The sequence below is a fragment of the Myotis lucifugus genome, unplaced genomic scaffold, assembly GCF_000147115.1.
Source record: "Myotis lucifugus unplaced genomic scaffold, Myoluc2.0 scaffold_47, whole genome shotgun sequence".
In the NCBI taxonomy this organism is placed as follows: domain Eukaryota; kingdom Metazoa; phylum Chordata; class Mammalia; order Chiroptera; family Vespertilionidae; genus Myotis; species Myotis lucifugus.
In genome coordinates this window covers 3,877,270-3,897,336 of record NW_005871095.1, presented here as the reverse complement: position 1 = coordinate 3,897,336, position 20,067 = coordinate 3,877,270, and the positions used below count along the sequence as shown (strand labels likewise).

General features: G+C 48.4%; 1 protein-coding gene across 1 annotated transcript; it reads left to right on the top strand.

The window, feature by feature from the left end:
- Positions 1–10,186: 10,186 nt before the first annotated feature.
- On the top strand, positions 10,187–11,544 carry LOC102419493 (calmodulin-like protein 3). Its single transcript, XM_006088424.3, has one exon. It carries the CDS (start codon positions 10,348–10,350, stop codon positions 10,795–10,797), a length of 450 nt encoding a protein of 149 aa, XP_006088486.1. The 5' UTR covers positions 10,187–10,347; the 3' UTR covers positions 10,798–11,544.
- The last annotated feature ends 8,523 nt before the right edge of the window (positions 11,545–20,067 follow it).

Sequence of the window (20,067 nt, the reverse complement as noted above, 5' to 3'; positions counted from 1 at the left end):
ACTTCCTTAAGATGGGCTCCCATCCTCTCAGTTGGAGTCTTCTCAATCAATAAACCTTTCTTTACTCCAGACTTTGATGTTTTGAGTTTTGGCCTTTCAAGGCATCAGACATACAGACTTTGGACCAGTAACATAAATATATTTTATGTGTGTAGGAGGGAGTGCGGGGGGAAGGGGTGGCGGTGGAGAGAAAGAGAAAGACAGAAGGGGGTGCCATAGTATGTCTCTCCTTATTTCATTTTGTAATAGGTATCAGGGTAGGGGTTGAGGCGTGGTGCAGCATGGGGCCCTTTTTCCTACTGGGCAGCATGAAGAGGCCACCCAGCCCTCACATGTTATACACCTTCCATTTTCTTTCTCGAATGAACACGGTGCCCACCCAGGGTATTCTCTCCCAGAGCCTCCCCTGTCAAGGCTGCTACAGCCTTCAGCCCCACCAGGTCTAGGGGTCAGGTGCTGCTCATACTCCGGGAGCAAAGTAGCTCCTCTGATGATAGACCCTGCCAGCTTCCAGCAGGCAAGAGGAGGGCTGGCTCTCCTTGCATTCCCCTTGTTACACAGAGACCACACAAGTGTTGATTTCTGCTGGCATCTTGTTAGAGAAAATCACAATTCTAGCTTTTAATCACCTCTCTCTCAAGAATTCAGTCAGGCACAAAGCCTTTGGGTCTGGGCGAGAAAACATGAGGTGGAGGGAAAAGTTGGAGAGTGGAATGCCAAGTCCAAGGGACAGACCCTAAGCAGGGCTCATTCTCCTTGTCTCACAATGTCAGCGGTATAATTGGACAATTCCTATATATGGTCTGTCACAGAAACCTCCTCAGGCGTCATGTGCCAGTTCTGGGGAGCTCACCCTGCCCCTCCATCTTAAATGCTCTGTGCCTCTGAGGGCTGGCAGTGTACACAGCCCTTCCCCACCACCCCAGGGCGTGCTCTGCTCTCGCTCTTACTTACTTAATGGAGCTCAAATACTAGTTCCCCTCCAGAGAGCCTTTCCTAGCTCCTCCTTAGAGTCAGTTGCCCCATCCTCTGAGCACCCACGGTATGCATTCATGACATGTGTGCCTACACTATGAGCTCCTTGACAGTAGAGACAATGTCATAACCCTCCTGATGTCCTTGGGCCAGGCAGGCACTGGCACAAAGTAGAGTCACATCACATAGCAATCTGATGAATAATAATGAATAAATGGAGGCTGAGTGAAAGAGTAAAATACAAAACTTTGGCAGTAGTGAAGTTCTTTTTCTCCTGATTAATTCTGCAAAACAAAATTCACTTCCCTATCGATCAGAAACATGTATCAAACTTCCCATTTCCAAGGAATGTGGCTATCTGATCTCTTCCTTGTGCAAACGCAGAAATGCATACATAGAATACGCCACAGGGTTTTCTGTTGGTAGCTCTATCAGAGTCAGGACTGGACCTCAAGATTCTTGGTTTGCAGTAGATTCATGCGATTGCTGGCACCAGCGTTACAAGCATCCTGCTCACTCCTTTCTACCACACAGTGCTCCTCATGGGCCCTCCATCATTTTCCCCCAATTTCACTCCGCTCATTCATCCCAGGAAATCTGAGTCCTCAACCAGCCATGTGACCTTGGTCAAGCTGTCATCATCCATTCAACAGTTTCTCAACTGCCTGTTATGTGCTAGAGTTTTGTGCTAACCCCAAGGATGAACAGAACACTCTCCCTGCTTCAAGGGCTTGAGGCTGATGAGAAATTTCCTTAGCAACTGGGAATGCCCTCGGGTCCAGTTCCTGAGGACCCCCTGTCCTGAGCAGCACGAGGAAGTCTTGACTCATAGCCAGGAGACCTCTCTGCTATACCCATTTTTGTCCCTCCCTCAGCAGTTGTATAGTCCTGGGTAAATGCTTACATTTGATGGGTTACTATGTCCTGGCCTGTAAAATGAGGGGGTTGGACTGGATGGACAAGCTTTCAGAATTTCTTTAACAGTGGGAGCCATGCTTCAAATGAAATCTTAAGCATTTGTGTAAGTAATAGTTAATACTTATTGAGCTCTTTCTGTGTCCTCACTCCCCTTCTGATGCTTCTTGTGTATTAATTCACAGTGCTCTTTGCCTGAGCAAGTTTAAAACCACTGGAGGAATGACCTCCAAAGTGAGCTCTGGTTAAACTGGAACTGCCCTCTGCCTCTTTCAAATCACTTATCCAGGTACCGAGCTCACACCCCAGACCTTCCTGCTTTCTCCACACTTCCTACGCCTACCAGCAGGCACACATGTTTACACACACACACACACACACACACACACACACACACACACACCCCTCTCCCTGAATTAAATGCAAAGATTTCATCACAGTGCTAAACATCAAGGGCTTGGCACTTGGAGCAAACGCCCTCCCCCACCCCCCACCCCCCATCTCTTAGTGAGTTTCACACCTTCAGGGAAGATAATCACCACCACCAGAAGGTGTGGAGGGCTTAAAGTAACAGAGTCTACAGAGCCAATTATCAAATGTATCTTGGTTTCAAAAGATTTGTAGCATAGGGTCTTGGCCCCTCAGCAACGTTACCCTATTGAATATTTGTTTCTTAATTTTTTTTTTGGGGGGGGGGGATTATGTTGTGTTTTTTTTTAATTTTTCGCTAAAAGTATTACAAAGGGTATTACATAAGTGTCCTTTTTCCCCCCCGCCCTTGACAAACCCCTGCCCTCCCTTACCCCCCAGTGTCTTATGTCCATTAGTTATGCTTATGTTTCTTAATTTTTTTTCAAAGCATTAAATATCAAATTTGAAAGGTGGGTGGGCCATACCAGCACTTGCTCCTTTCTGCTCTGCCCTCCTCCCCCGTGCCCTCCCTGTTCCTCCTGCCCAAACCCCTTCACCTGCCCACAGTACAGGGGAGGCAGAGAATGAGCGAAGGCAAGCTACTTGGGAAGTCGCCAACCCCAACATGTATCAGAAAATTTTTTTCCCTTTCCCCAGGAAAGCAGTAAGTCTGAGAAGAGAGTTATACTTGTTTGGCTGCTTTTATTGTGAGATTTATTGCTGATTTGGTATTGTTTGGTTGGTCATTTAATCCTAATTGAATCAAAGTAGCTCTCAGGAATTACTGACAGGCCACTTTTATGTCCCTTAGGTCTTTTCTAAATGCATTGATGGGGTGGGGGGTGGAGGACTCAAAGACACTGAAGGTACTGAGACACTAAGGAACATGGGCCCAGGTGGGGTACCCTGGAGGCTGACCTCATAAACCAGCCACCTGGTGAGAACAGTGGAAACTGAAGTGAGGACACGACCAACAAGAAGAGCCAGGAAACTCTCAAAACAACCTGGTTGTTCAGCTCCCACCACACGCGGTGGACTTCATTCTGTAGGTGAGGCCTCTCATCATAAAAGGGAACCACTCCTGTACTTTATGACTGAGAGGGAGGCACAGGACAAGTGGAGGCCCCACCACAGATGCTTTGGCCATGCTCCATTCCTCCCAGGACCCTCTCCCCCTCTCTTCTGAATTTGCCCCTTGTTCCTCTAGATCAGTGATTCTCAACCTTCCTAATGCTGCGACCCTTTAATACAGTTCCTCATGTTATGGTGACCCCCAACCATAAAATTATTTTCGTTGCTACTTCATAACTGTAATTTTGCTACTGTTATGAATCATAATGTAAATATCTGATATGCAGGATGTATTTTCATTGTTACAAATTGAACATAATTAAAGCATAGTGATTAATCACAAAAACAATATGTAATTATATATGTGTTTTCCGATGGTCTTAGGCGACCCCTGTGAAAGGGTCGTTCGACCCCCAAAGGGGTCGCGACCCACAGGTTGAGAACCGCTGCTCTAGGTGGATGCTGATTGGATTGGATGCTGATTGGACTATCTGCCTAACTTTCACATTTGGCCTTGAGGAGAAAAGTCCTACCCTACCCCTGAATCAGCTGGCCCCTATCACTTCGATTGTACTCTGGCCTCTCTTTGAGAAGCCGAGGCCAAAGTCTCAGGGTGGTGACCATAATAAACAGCAAGTCAGATAAAAGTGCCACATGACTAGATGGTTTGCAGGGAGCTGGGAGCATATGTCCATGTTCCTGAGGCCCAGGCAGCACAGAGAGTGTGCCTCAGTGAGGAGATGAGAAACAGAGGATGTGCCCCAGGGAGATGTCCAGAGGTGGGGCATCAGCAGCTAAAATGAGATCCCCAAGAAGAGGAGCCTGCAGCAGTGCCCCAGGCCCACTGAGAGAGTTGTACTCTGTCCATGTTCTCAGGGCAGTGGTAGAACAGAAACAGGAAAGGGATAGGGTGGGGAGGGCTTCCATGAGGGACAGGGAGAAAGAGCAGAAACACCTCCCCAGACCTGAAGCTTCACCCAGACCAGAGAATACCCAATGGCCTTAGAGCTGCCAGGCATGGGATGTTTGGCATTTCTCAGTAGCCATACTGGACCAGAAATGAAAGCCAGCTGTCCCAGGGGTCTTCAGAGGGCTCTGGGGATGCAGGGGTCACCTTTTGGGGGTTTGACTGGATTTTATGGTCCTGGATATCTGGATGATTTGCTAACACATGCTTGCCACAGAGTAAGTGTTCAATGAATATGAAGTTAATTCATACATGTTACATAGTAAAGGTATACTGTGGCCTGAATGTTTGTGTCTCCCCAGAATTCAGATGTAGAATCCTAAACCCCAGAGATGGTGGTATTAATGACAGTGAAACCCTCATGACTGGCATCGATGTGCAAGAGAAACATAACCCCACCTGGAATTGAACCTAAAACCTAGGTATGTGCCCTGACCTGGAATCAAACCAGCAACCTTTTGGTGCACAGGATGACACTCAACCAACTAAGCCGATTCCAGTCAAGGGCATGTACCTGAATCTCCAGGAAGATCCCTAGTCCTTTCTGCCTTGTGAGCTAGCTCACAAAAAAATGTCTGCAACCCAAAAGAGATCCCTCACTCAACCATGCTGGCCCTCTGATCTCAGACTTCTAGCCTCCAGAACTATCAGAAAGAAATTTCTGTTGTTAGACACCCAGTCTCTGGTATTTTTGTTGTAGCAGCCTGACCTGAATCAAACCAGCACCATTTGGTGCACAGGATGACCCTCAACCAACTAAGCCATTCCACTCCACCTCTGTTCTGAATCTCCAGGAAGATCCCTAGTCCTTTCTGCCTTGTGAGCTAGCTCACAAAAAAATGTCTGCAACCCAAAAGAGATCCCTCACTCAACCCATGCTGGCCCTCTGATCTCAGACTTCTAGCCTCCAGAACTATCAGAAAGAAATTTCTGTTGTTAAGACACCCAGTCTCTGGTATTTTGTTGTAGCAGCCTGAATGCACTAATACAAGTTGTTTATATTTATACTAGTGGCCCGGTGCACGAATTCATGCACATCAAAAGGAAATTAATTAGAAAAAATATTTTAATATCACTATTTGCCCTTTCTCTATAATCGAAGTGTCAACCAAATTCATGATTGACAATGACAGATGGAAACACACATGTGCGATTGGTGCCAGTGAGAGCTTTATATGTATCACACATGTGAGAGTCAACTTAGCCATATATATATATATATATATATATATATATATATATATATATATAACTTGCTTAATTAGACCTGCTTTCTGGTTTAACTAAACTTTTTCCAGCCTAATGAAGCACCTCAACTTCTCTTTTAGGTAATTGTCAGCAACACAGCAGTAAATATCAACATAAGTAGATTATTATTGTAGATCACACAGGGAGAACAAAGGGTAAAATATTTAACTGCTGAAGTGTTTGACTATATTCTTTGCAGTGAGAAAACCTGAAGTTATTTTCAAGGTCTACCATTTCTTACTTCTTTTCCATCGGGTCAAGTTTCTAAACTTTCTAAATCTCCATTTTCCAGCTAATGAAAAGAAAATAGGATTCTACCGAGTCCCCTATCTACCTACTCCAGGACTTCTGTGAGGATCAAATGAGATGAGGCATGGGAAAACACTTCACAAACATTTGGTTAAAGTATAAAATATTTGCACCTGGCTATAAAGCAAGTTGTGTTCCTGGGCTGAAGAAACTCCAAGGAGGCTAATCACTAGGGAGAGGAAGCCGGGCATTGCTATGTGACATCATTACCTGGCACCTACAGCCACTGTTTCTGGGCTGGTCTGGTCTGTGGGCCACAATTTGTGCCATGGCAGCATCAGCTGTGATTTGGTGGAGTGTCACTCCAGGGTGGTGGCAGAGCCTGTGTCCCATTTGGGGGAAGCCAAGTGTTGCTTTGTTGGCACCAGGTCTGTGGTACCCATTCTCTATAAATGGCCAGTGGGTGTCACGGAGGCTCCTGCCTTGAGCGTCTGTCTCCTAATGATCAGTGCACATCATAGCGACCGGTCGGATGGGCAGAGGGACACATAGCATATTAGCCTTTTATACATATAGATTGGGGAAAAGGGAAATAGATGAGCAAATGTTAGGGCTGGTGAATGACTTAATCAAGAGAGAAAGAGAGTCCCATGGCCACTCTCGGCTACACCCATTCTAGCAAGGCACAGGAGTGGAACTGATTGAAAAGATTGGGGAATCCTAATCTATAACTTTCTCTATGGCACCCAGCACAAGAGGTATGTTCACGAGGGTGCTGAACAAATTCTTTTTAACAAAAGCTATTATAGCACCAATTCAGAGAAGGCAATACTTTGGGTCATCTGATCTTCAAAGGAATTAGCTGCAGCAGGTGGATCCCCCCAATATGTGTCTATTGGGGCTTTCATTAATACTATACTCTGTAAGACCAACACCATCCCTGCCAAGATTCCAGCATCTTCAGTGCCTCCCACCTCCAGCCCAAGGATTCTATACCCAGTTCAGACTGATGGTTCCCAACACTCTACAGATATGGTCCTCCAAGTGTGTTCCATGGTTCCAGTTGGGGGGATTGTGTCCCCAATACCCTTTCAGTAGATCTGGGAGGTCAAAACTATTCTCATAATAGTATAGACATCATCCTCAAGACATCATTGCCTTTTTCACTATGATGGCATCTTGCACTGAGGTCAAAAGCAATGGTGGGTAAAATTACTAACCCCTTAGCATGAATTCAGTCTCCTGTACTAGTTAGTAGTCATTATATTCTTTACCAACACATAGTCTCATTTTTAAAAAAAGCCAGTTTCACCTAAGAATGTTTTGCAGAAATAGTAAAATTGTTATTTTATTAAATTCAACTCTGGATTGCCCATCCTTAATATGTTACTAAGTACAATGGGCATTCAAGAGTTGAATTTAAGTTATAAAAGAGTCATTTGCATGCTCTCTCCTTGCCCGGTTGGAGTGGCTCAGTTGGTTGAGTGTCATCCTTTGCACCAAAAGGTTGCCAGTTTGATTTCCAAGTCAAGACACATACCTGGGTTTTAGGTTCAATTCCCAGTGAGGGTATATTTCTCTCACACATCAATGTCCTCAGATGAGGAAAAAAAGATGAAATATTCTCTCCTTCTCCAATTACATATCTGTGTGAATTTGGATTATCACATATTTCAAATCAAAACAACGTCTTCCCACAGGTGGAGTGCAGACATGCTTCTACAAAGCCAGACAGAGATTTGCAAAATTATTTTTTAGGTGCCACTCTTCCCCTTCCTTTTTGTTTTAGAAATATAGTTATTTTTCATGAAACTATGTTATTTACGTTAACCTATAATGGTTTTTTATTTCTATTTTTTAAGTTATAAGTAAATATATAAAATATATTTAAATATTTAAAATTCTTCTCGGTTTTAATTTCAAGCCTGGAAAATACTGATAGATAGATCCCACATAAACAATAGCTCTTGGAGTCCTCAGTAATTTTTACATATTTAAATGGTCCTAAGACCACAAGTGTAATCTGTAGGGAAGGGAATCAGTCCACTGAGAAACTACAGGGAGAGAATTGCAGAAGCCCATGAAATAAACATTCCCTCTGTCACAGTTTCCTAACTAGCAATTTGCGACATTTTGGCCCATCCCAGCACTAGTCTTTGTGAGTCATGAGTAATCCTGTTTAAAATCCTTACTGAGTTCTCTTTCAATGTGCCTTGTTGGAGAACACACTTAGGCAAGGGCTGGGTGTTTGAGCCACAACACCATGATCCAGAAACCTGCAGACACCCATTGGCCACTTATCCTTTTGTAGGTGGAGTAGGCAGGAAGCAAGAACATGTTTCTGTCTGGCCTCGAAGTCTTCGTCCATTAGGCCGGCCTGTCTCAGGCACAAGTTTTCCCACGATGCTGGATTCTCCCTTGGTTCTCCAGGACACTGTGTCAGTTACATCCCCATGTCCAGCGGTTTCCCTTCTGCTTCCTGCTACTGCCCTTATATTATTTCATGAATGTCCCTTTGCTGGTGAGGATTCGGGATATGAACTTTGGAGGGACACTTTTAGACCACATAATGCAGTTTATCAATTCTTTCTTCATGGATGTTGCCTTTGATGTCATATCTAAACCCAACCCAGATCCAAACTGGAGACCTTGGGTTTGGGTATCATTGCCAAACCCAAAGTCACCCAGATTTTCTCTTCTGTTATCTTCCAGGAGTTTTATAGTTTTGCATTTTACATTTGCATCTTTGACCCATTTTGAGTTACTTCTTGTGAAGGGTGTAAGGTCTGTGTCTAGACTCATTTTTTTCTGAATGTTGGTTGCCCACAGCACCATTTGTTGAAAAGACTATCTTTGTTTCACTGTATTGACTATATTTATGAGGTTCTATTTCTGGGCTCTCTATTCTGTTCCATTGATCTATTTGTCTTTTCTTTGGCCAATACCACGCTGTGTTGACTATTGTCACTTTAGAGTAAGTCTTAAAGTCAAGTAGCATCAGTCCTCCCACATTGCTACTCTCCCTCGGTATCGGCCTGGCTCTGGGGGCCTCTCCCAGTTCAGGTTTCCATGGCTTCCCACAGGCAAAGCATCTTCTTCTCACTCTGTGGATGGTCATTTCTCCAGGCTTCCTGGGACTTGGGGAGGAACCTGTGTGCTCAGTGAACACCCCTTCTTAAGTCCCTTCTTACGAATATCTCCTCTTAAAAATACCCCTTACTTCAGCGCTGGCCCCCCCTCCCCCCTCCCTACCCAAACCAGGGCCCAGACTTTCAGACATGCCCTTGTGTAGAATATCCAGGGACTCCCAAGGATCAGAGAATAAAATGTGAGTTCCTCCCTGTGTCCTACAACACCTCGCTTGTGTGTCTTTCTTCTCCTTCTCTCCCCTTCACCCATTAGGCTGCAGCCCCCTTGGTCACTGTTATGTCCCTTGGCCAAGCCCTCTCTCACCCTGACTCAGCCTGCTCAGCCTCCCTAGCTGGGAAGCCCCTTTTGCCCCTTCAGGTCACCCTCACATGCCACCTCTGCAGAGAAACCTTCCTTCACTTCTATCGCTATAGGAGTAACCTCCCGTGTTCTCTCCATCATGACCCTTTTTATTTCCATCATGACATTTATCAAAAGTATGCAAGTACCAAAGAGCATTTGAGATCTTGCTTCCTGGCAATTGTCAGTTTCAGTTCAAATAAACTCATAAAAAATATCCAAGTATCTTGCTTGTTAGTTTACTTGCTAACTAGCTGTCTCTCGGATGGAATATAAGCTTTCAAGGACTGGGAGTTGCCTACCTTATTCTTCACATAGTACGCCCTCAATAAATATTTATAAATGAAGGAGTGAATGAATGATCTGGAGGAAATCCTCCATCCATGTTGTGTGTGTTTTTCTGAATTAAAAAGACAGTCTGCTTTCCACCTGTAGAAAAAAATTTTTTTCCCTTCTCTGAATACCCTCTTGGGACCCTAAGGCTTTCTTTTAGGCTTTGGAAACCAAAATCAAGAAAATAAAGTTCCTCTCAGGCAAAGACAACTTCTGCTTTTCATCCTGCCAAAAACCGCAGCTGAAGGGGAGGAAGGGTGCAGGGCTGGTTATTTTATTGAGTAAAGGGTGTGAAGACTGGAGAGGAGGGAGAGGAAAAGGAAAATTCAAGGAGGAAAAACCCAAATTAATCTCTCCAGAGGTTGTCCAGCACGCCTCACTGAAGGTGTCCTGAGGTAGTTCCTGACAGCTGAGCGATGGTGGGGCGGAGAGCCACTGCCTTTCACACAGAGGCGCTGGCATCGGCTCAATTAGCCAACCAGCCTCATTCCCGGTCCTGGACTCTTGTTCCAACAGGACCCGACCTTCAGGCAACGCAAGGCGGGGGAGCCTGAATGGTGAGGGAGAGCCCTGCTCCTTCTTAAGCGCCTGTGAGTCAAGCCAGGGCTGGAACACCGCCTGCCCGCCGCTGTCCTTCAGAGCCAGGAGAGCAGCCGGGAGCTGTACCTGCACCCACACCTCCACCGCCCATGGCCGACCAGCTGACCGAGGAGCAGCTGGCCGAGTTTAGAGAGGCCTTCTCCCTGTTCGACAAGGACGGGGACGGCACCATCACCACCCAGGAGCTGGGCACCGTCATGCGGGCCCTGGGCCAGAACCCCACGCAGGCCGAGCTCGAGGCCATGGTGAGCGAGATAGACCGCGATGGCAATGGCACCGTGGACTTCCCTGAGTTCCTGGGCATGATGGCCAGGCGCATGAAGGACAGGGACAGCGAGGAGGAGATCCGCGAGGCCTTCCGCGTGTTCGACAAGGACGGCAACGGCCTGGTCAGTGCGGCCGAGCTGCGGCACGTGATGACCAGGCTCGGGGAGAAGCTGAGCGACCAGGAGGTGGACGAGATGATCCAGGCAGCCGATGTGGATGGGGACGGGCAGGTCAACTACGAGGAGTTCGTCCGCATGCTGGTCTCCAAGTGAGGAGCTGGCAGGTGCCGCAGCCCCGGGCTGTCCCCACTCAGCTCTGCGGGGGACCTACCTGCTTCTGGCTGCAGCAAGAGCCTCAGGCCCTGCATCGCTCCCTCCACCCACCAGCTTCCCCGGCCCTGCTTCTTCCCTGCGAGGTGAGGTCAGGCCCGCTTTCTGCCTCTCACTTTGTCTCCTATTTCCTGCCAACCGCCTCCCACCCTCTTCCCACCCAGAAGGACACAGGCCGCTGGCTCGCAAGCCCAGCACAGCCTGAGTGCCCGGTCCCTCAGGAGCAGAAGGAAAGTGACATCTCTCTCCAGGACAGTGAGCAGAAGGATGAGTGAAAGTGGCTCTGACTGACTGCGCCATGCGGGGGGGAGGGTGCGATATGACATCACAGAGTCCTCGGCCGGGTCCCTGAAAGGCACTTGGCACTGGGACCGGGGCTGCAGCCCTCACACTTCATCTGCTGCTGGATCCGGGAAGGTGGAAGGAACCCTGCCCTGGAGCGAGGTGGAGGTGGCGACAGGGACCCTGCCAACAGAGACCAGGCTTCCTGGGAAACAGCACTCGCTTCCCCGGGGTGCCTGCCCCTTCCTCTCTGTCCTCCCCAAACTCCCGTGACTCATCTTTTGAAGGTGGGCGTGAAACCAGGGTCTGTTGTAACATGTCTGTATTCATCTTCTTGGAGGGAAATTGGAATGAAAGGGAGAAGGAAGCCATAGGGGGACTAAATAAAACACCTATGTTCCTGTGGTATTTCTTTTCTTCTCTTCTTTTTTTTTCTGAAATGGTCTTTGTTAAGTGCAGGATTTAGACAATGTTGGAATCTTCATTTTTGTGCCTTTTAAAAATGCAGTGAAAGCTTGTATGGTGGGCATAGCAAAAAGGGACAAGTCTGCATAAGGGGAATCTTGAATTTTTATTTCAAAATTAAATGGATCAGTCGGCAGCAGAGAGTGGTTAAAACTCCACACAGTCTCAAGAGCAGAGGCGATAATTATAGCTGGGAAGGTGCTCTGATCACTGTCGGCCTTTCTCCTTTCTCCTGCGTTCACTCTCCGGTGCTGTGCCAGCTGTGTGGTTAGAGGAAGGTGAGGGCCCGGCATGTGTGGGGCAAGAGCCGGTTACTTGCATTCTACCAGAGTTCTCATCAGATAACCCAGGGGTTGGAGGGGCCTTGTTAGACATTGTTTTAGTGCCAAAGGAGGCAATGTGTTGGGGGACAGACACTACACTGGGGCTCATCAGAGATGGCCCCAGCCCTGGCCGATCTTGGATAAGTCCTTCTTCTCTGACACCTCCTCCCCACCATGCGTGTTTCTACGGAGAACATGGGGCCAGACAGCCTTGTGATTCTTGCTGCTGACTGTGCTCAAATCCTTTAGCCTCCCTGTGATGAGAGCTGACATCACGCAGCCCCTCCTGGGGGCTGGGCTGGGTTCTCAGCACTCTGCCTGCCAGGTAGCTCACTACCACCTTATGCAGGAGCTTCTGTTAGTGGCTTCCTGTCTTACCAATAAGGAAGCTGAGGCACAGAGAACTTAAGAAACCAGGTGGATGTCCCACAGCTGGTAAGTGACAGAGCTGGGCTTGAATGCAAGGCTGTACTTTTGACTTCTCACTGCCTCTGCATGCCCCCTTGCCTCCACTGTGGTGTGGCCTGATGATTGTTATGGTGCCTCTCTTGGGCTTGGTGGGGATTAGAAACAGTTACTATTGCTATCACCTGTAGGAATCCCTTCCGGCTCTAACACTGTGAGGCTTGGCAACATAGTTCTACCCCTAGGAATAGTCCAAGGGAAAAGACGAGGCTAGAAGGGGGCAGGAGCTAAGGTGCTTCAGGGGCAGGTGTCAGATGGAATTGGCCCTAGTTCGGTGCAGCTGTGAAGCCAGTGGTGGAAGAGGGGGGTGATGCTCTGTGGCCTGGCCTTGCAGGCTGGACCTGTGAGCCGATCCTCCCCACAGCTCTCAGCAATCAGGCCTGTGTGTGAAGACAGGACAAGCCTGTGAGTGTGGACAGAATGTCCAGATGTCACTGAATTCAGCTCCCTCGGGGCACCTGTGAGCAGGGAGCCAAGCCAGTCATCACCTCAGAGGTTCAGACATGCATTACGGCCCCACCTGCCAAAGGAAACATTGCCATCACCCCAGGGACAAATATGAATCTGATCTCAGTGTCTTTCATGGAACGGCTCCTAAATGCTGCAGGAAGGAAAAAAACAGGCAAAGAAAGGGATGGGGTCAGGGTCTCCCTCACAACCAGTGTCAACCGGCCTGCAGTGGCCAGCCTGGACCTGGCTGGCAGTTGGCATTGTGCCCCTTCTTTCCCGGTGTCGGCCCCATGGGCCCTGGTCTCTATGCCTGCTCACCTTCAGCAGGAAGGGGATGAGGTGTTTTCTGGGCTTGCACCTAGGCTCCTGGTGCGTTAGCAAAGTAATTCTTCTCTAATTGCCTTTTTCAGGCTTGAGAGCCTTTCGTGGAGAATCCGGTGGGCCAGGGCAGGGGCTAGGTTGGTGTTGTGGGAAGACCTCCCGACAAGCCCTGTCCCTCCCTTAAGTGTTCCAGTGCCAGAAGCCAGGCTACAGATGGGGATCGGGACAGGGTTGTCGGAGGTGACCATTTCTCCCCTGTCCCAGATATAGCAGAGGCCTCAGACCACCTGCCCTGTCGTTGGCAGTACAGCTCTCGTGACTCTGAGAATCAGGTAGGAATCACAAACAAAGATGAGCGACAAATGGAGTTCTCTCCTGTCCATGTGGGAAATCTAAGGTGACATGGTCAAGGCGGCCCCACAGAGCTGAATATGTTTCCTTCCCTCCCCTTGGGTTTACATTCCTGAATACAAATTTCTAAAAAAGTCGCTTTCCGCCATCCTTTCTCATCGGAGCAAGGTCATCAGCCTGCTTGGCCACAGGGTTCGGCCCTTCTCCCAACCTGCTGGGCTGCCAGGCCGGAGGGGGATGCCGTTGGGCGGGCACTCTCTGATTCTGGGGGGGTCCCCTGCTTTGGCAGCCGCTGCCCTCCACGCCATCTGCCTGCACCAGCCAAACTGACTCAGTGCGCCCTGTCACATGTCAGCCTCGGACTCAGGGCCCAGGCCAACGCCTCCTCTCTCTGCAGCCTCCTCCCCCTCTCGCTCCATCTTCTTTTCCTTCTTCTTCCCATGCTGCCAGGACCTGCCCTGTCCTCACACACCCAGCTAGACATCTTGTTGGTAAAATGTGGTCACCATAATTGCCAGGTGTAGTCCCTGCCTTTGTGGAGTAAGGCAGGGGAGGCGTGGAGCTGGAGCACCAGAAAGGAGCTACCAAATCCTCCTGAACTAGGGGAGGTACTGAGGCTGGAAGGGAGAAGCTGGGCTGCAGATCCATGCCCCTCACCCTCTGTTTTTCTGGGACAGACTTCAAGAAAGTTCTCACCCACATTTCTTTCTCTCACTGAATAATGGGACTTAAACAGCTAACTCCCTTTGTCCCCCAGAAAGGTGCTGACTGCCACTCAGAACATTCCATCCATCGCTGGGGAAGGAATTTATAAATATTACCTCGGCTTCCATGTGCTTACACCAAGAGTCTCATAAATCAGAGCTGAGGCTCCCGGACCTCCCAGACTATATAAAGCCACCCTCTGCCTCCTGGGTTCCAATTTTAAATCAAACACAGCCCAGCCCTGCCGCTCCTGTTGATCCTCACAGATTCCATGGGCCGCTCAAAGGCTCCTGAACCGCCGACTAAAAATGACTCTGTTGTTCCCACTGAAATTTAAAATTAAAACTCACGTGTGGAGTTTTTGCCCAGTGATGAATGAACAGAAGCAAAAACAACAACAAGAACAAAACCATTTCTAAGAAAGGCCTCGGTGCAACCCACCTGCCACTCTTCCCACTATTCTGTTTTTCTGATGGTTGTTTCTATAGAAACCAGGTTTTCAGATAGGAGCCTGGACCCATCCAGAGAAGAGATGGGACCTGGGCCTGGAGCAACGGATTAGTAAAAGGCCTGCACTACCTTCCTACCAGGTGCTGGGTGCTGGGTGCTCGGTGCTGGGTACCAGGGGGAATGGGGCACCTTCCTCCAAGTGTGGGGGAAGTCAGGGGATGGTCGTGGGAGACAGGCTTGAATAGACCTGGAGAGGATGGCATGTTTCCAGACTCAGAGGAGAAAGTACCAATGGGGGCAATCAAAGAAGGAATCTCACAGCATCCTAACCACCCTCTCAGGTCTTCCGTTTCTTCCTTGTGTGCCTCAGAATCACCAGGGAGAAAGGAGCCAGGCTCTGAGTCAAGAGGAGGGGCAGCATCTGGAGGCTGAATATTGTGGGGACCCAGGCTGTCTTGGTTGCACCGGGTCCGTTTCCAAGGGGGACAGCAATGGAGTGAACCCCTTGGAAACAGACCCGGTGCGATCCTGCCGGCCATGGGAAAAACTCATCTCCCTTGTCACCAGCTGAGATGGTCTAATTTGTAGCCCATTGTTTGCCCCGAGGACCCTGGTTTTGATGCTCCCAGGAAATACAGTTCTCACTGAGGGCAGGTCTGCATGCAGGGACCAAACTGTGAAATGCTTACTGTGCACTGCATTCACTCATTGAATCCTCAAAACATGGGAGTGTGGCTGCCACTGTCATTAGCTAGTTTTTTAGAGGAAAAGATTGAGACCTCAAGGATTTAATTCCCCAAGGTCACACATCTGGTAAGTTAGAATTTGAATCCAAAGCCAGTGTCCTTCCCATCACCAAAGAGAAGCCCCTAAAAGCAAACATCCTGAAATTGAAAGCAGCTGGTCTAAGAGAAGTTGAGAGAGCCTCAGGAGAGCTGCAAAAGGCACCACAGCTGAGAGACATGGGTAGCAAGGCCTGGAAGTGAAAATAGCTTCTGGGCAGATAGGATATGGAGAAAAGACAAGATATCGAACAGTGCTGGGGTGGGGGGTAGGGCGGGGGCAGCTGCTGTGGCTCATGGCTGAGTGTCTACCTATGAACCAAGAGGTCAGGGTTCAATTCCTGGTCAGGGCACATGCCCAGGTTGCGGGCTCGATCCCCAGTGTGGGGTGTGCATTAGGCAGCCAATCAGTGATTCTCCCTCATCATCTATGTTTCTATCTCTCCCTCACTTCCTCTCTAAAATCAATTAAAATCTTTAAAAATCTTTTTTAAAAAAGTGCTAGATCAGAACTGTGTCAGTGTTGGTATCGGTGGCTGCAGAGCCAGTGTTGTCAAACCACCCCACAACCCTGGGCCCTGCACGAGGCACCTCATTTCACAGCCCCCTTGCCCTGACACTGGAGATGATTGCCGGTGTGGGGGCACAGCTGCCCCAAGGAACAGCCACCATCACCAGGACAGAATTCTGCACTGGCCCACATCTTTGTGACAGTAGATGTGATCAATTCACAGTCCTGGGCAGGCATCTCTCTGGCCAAAGCTGACCACAGGCCTTTGTCATTAGTGCAGATGAGCTGGGGAATGTCTTGGCCTCTCAGCTTCTATCATGGAAGAACTCCTCCATCCACCCAACCTCCCCTTGTAAGGTTCAGTTGATGGGCAATCAGAAAAGACACATGTCCCCTGTTGTGTGTTGAATTGTGTTCCTCCCAAAATTCATGTGTTGAAGTCCTGATCCCTAGAACCTCAGAATAAAACTTTATTTGGAGATAGGGTCTTAACAGACCAATCAAGAGAAAATGAGCCCATTAGGGTGAGCCCTAATCCAATATGACTAGTCTCCTAATAAGAAGGGGACACAATGAGTGAAGGGAAGATCATGAACAAGTGCTTATGAGACTGTGTATGTGGGATGATGGAAAGGTTCTCTGGAAACTCCGAGGAGGAAATGCCTGCCCCTGCTCAGAGCAGGTGTGGGGACAGACTTCACAGTGGTGACTTGCCAGCTGGGTCTTGAAGGCTGCCAGGCAGATAAGGGAGGCGGGGTGAGGGGGGCAGAGCTGGATTTGCTCTTCCCAGGCTGAGGGAACAGCATGGGAGAAGGCACAGAGGCACAAAAAGCACAATGGCTCTCTCTCCTCTTCATGTGACCACTTCCTGTCCATCCTTATGAACTCAATCCTCTAGGAAGGCTGACTTTCCAATACCCTACTCTCAGGCTCGATTAGATACCTACCTTCTCTCTGTCCTCATAACACTCTTTGCACACCTGTGACCTCTGCACTTACTTTATGATACTACCATAATCTGTTATCTCATGTCTCCCCACTGAACTGTTAGCCCCTCACATTAATCAACTCCATATCTGAATGATTAGCACAAAACCTGGCACAGAGTCATTAAAAACAGGTGTGTTGAACAAATTAATGGAGCAGCTACACGTGTTCCAGTTAGAGATGTTAGATCAGTGGTTCTCAACCTTGGCTGCACATTAGAATCACCTGGGAATCTTTTTAAAATCCTGATTTCTGGGCCTCATCCTCCAGAAATTCTGTTTCTTTGTTACTAATGTTGTGGCCCCACCCCATAACAAAGAAACAGAATTTCCGGAGGATGAGGCAAGTTAAACACAGTGGCAAGGTAGGCACAGTGGCAAGGTAGGCACAGTGGGGTAGCTCCCTCTGCCACTCTCAGGAGTCCGGGCTGGATACTGTAGGTAATGGAGAGGCAATCAATGCAGGGGATTGATTTTGGGAAGTTGCTGGGGGATTTGGGGGGGGGGGGGGAGACACTATGCTGACATCCATAGGGCAGTGAAGATTAGACTATGAGTAAGGCAGAGAAGCAAGTCAGGGAATGTGGGTATAGCCCAAGTGAGAGATGACAGGGCATGAAGCAAGGTTTTGGCAATAGGGAGCAAACAATGACAGAAAAGGAGAAATGAATTAAAAAGACAAAGAGCTAGAACCTGGTGGGAATTCAGAGAAGGAAGAGGCAAGAAGGACTTGGGCAACTGGGTTTATGGTATTATCCTTGTCTGAAAGCAACAATTGAGAAAGAGAAGGATTTCTATTTTATTCTGATGGTTGGAGAACATCTATTTTTTTTTCAGTCTTCTTGATTTTCAGGTAATGGGACTTCCAAATAACCAGGAGTATAAGTTTGGGGTGGAGCTGCGTTGAAGATCTGGGGAGACATCAGTGTATCTATGAACACAAAGCCATAGGAATTGCTGAGTAAAACAGGGAGCGTGTGGAGAGAAATGGACCACAGATGGAATCCTAACTCACATGCGGTCACACAGGGCCGTTGCTCAGAAGACCCCCAGCTTGCTTGAATGCTCACTGTCGCCATCGTGACATTCGTAATAATTTTTGAAAGATTACAAATAAGGGGCCCTGCGTTTTAAATTTTGCACTGGGCTCCATAAGTCATGTAGCTCATCCTGCTCACTATACTATCCTGAGCTCCTAGGGCAGGGCCTGCCACTTTGGGATCATTCCGTGGGTGAGTGGGAAACAGGTGCCCACAAAGGAGACAGAATTGATGTAATCAGGGAAGAGGAGAATGGGAGCTAGCGGGATGGTGGAAAGCAGAGGAGGAGAAGGTTTCAGAGAGAAGCTGACAGTCCACACGCTCTTTGCTCGGGATCATGACGTGTGAGGGTGGCTGAGTGTTCATCCCTAAAGCACAGGGACCTGCCAGTTGAGGCCTAAATCCACTGAGTGGCCTGCTGTTCTCAGACTATCTCTGATCCCACTCAGACCCCTCCATCCTCCCACACTGAAGAGCAAAGCAGGATCTCTGCTGAGGGGCTATTTGTTTCCACCCAGCCTGTTGACACTTTTGGGCGTGTTCTTTTGGTAGCTTCTCTGCCCAGAAAGCACTGCTGGTATTGGCAGATCGCACCCTGAATGGAGGAGATGACTACTTTAGGATAACAGTCCCTTGTGGACTGGAGAAAACCCAGACACCAAATGACGCTTTACTTCCCCGCCTTCCCCTTCCCCCCAGGGCCGGCCAGCCAGGCAGCCAGCTCATGCCTCATCCTCAGTCACCTGCCCCCAGCAGGCTTGAAGCCCTAGAACTTTCCCATCCCAGCCAAGATGTCAGATCTAGTTGGAAAAGAGATGCTAACAACCAAACTGTGTGATCAGGTTGGGCTGAGATTGTAAATTCTCCCCACACTCCTATGTCCCATCGCCAGCACTACCAGCAAGAAGGAAGAGAAAACTCCACAGTGACTGGACTTAGGTCTTTCAATGCGGAAAGGGAGACGAGGCAGAAGGTCTTCTTTTCCAGTAAAAACTAAACCACAAGAATGGTCTGAACCATCATCCACAGACGTTTTGATTGGAAGTGAAGAAGGATTTCACAATGGCACAGATTTTGAGATGCTTACAGACACCAAACTGGAGAAAATTTGATCTGCATGGGAGCACTGCCTATGTGGGGAAAAAGTCTTTGTGTCCCATGATGCCCTGTCACAGTGGCTTTGCAGGATATTCCTAAGGAAATGCCTGAAGTTATGCATGAAACAGCTTTTAGAATCTCCCCAGAGATACCGGCTGCTTTTCCAAGAGCCCGGCCCTCCAAATCAAAACCTCAGTCCAAAGTCCTATACCTAATTTAAAACTCAATTTTCAGTGCTTGAGCCCAGACTTTTTGTGGCCTTATATAACCCCCCAATTCTGCACAGTCACAACTTCAAAAAATAATGCTATGTCCCCAAAGGCGACTCTCCGAGGATGGAGCAAGACTCTATTTGTAACCCAAAACCTGTGAAGAAACTTTAGTTCTGTTGCCAGATAGAGATTTCCACTCCAAGGGAACAAAAACAGGCAAAGAGGTTTTGTAACAAGCAAGCCCTCTGTTAAAAGAACTTCTGAGACATCAGGAAACTCCCAAGAACAGCTAAAAAACAGATTCTTTAACCCAGAACATAGGGACTTCAACAAGGCGAAGGAAATTAGATGTTGGAATCTGGTCCCAGCAACCTTCTCAGCTCTCACCTTCATCAACCTGGTGGAAGGGAGGGCGGGAGGTATGAAAAGACACCATTCCCATAAACAGGACTACATCTTTACTGTGATAGCTCCTTTTGCTACAGTGAAGACAGACTTTTTGGATGGCATCTGGAGACTAAACATTTCATTCATTCATTCATTCATTCATTCATTCATTCATTTATAAATCTTACTAGAGGCCCAGTGCATGGATTCGTGCACCGGTGGGGTCCCTCAGCCTGGCCTATGCCCTCTCACAATCCAGGACCCCTCGGGGGATGTAGTAGTGCGCAAAGCAGCAGGCAGCTGGGAGGAGCCTGAGCCCGGCCAGCGCCTAGCAGCTCCCACTCATCCTGGCCCCGCTGTGCCTGCCGCCAGTAGCACTGCTGTG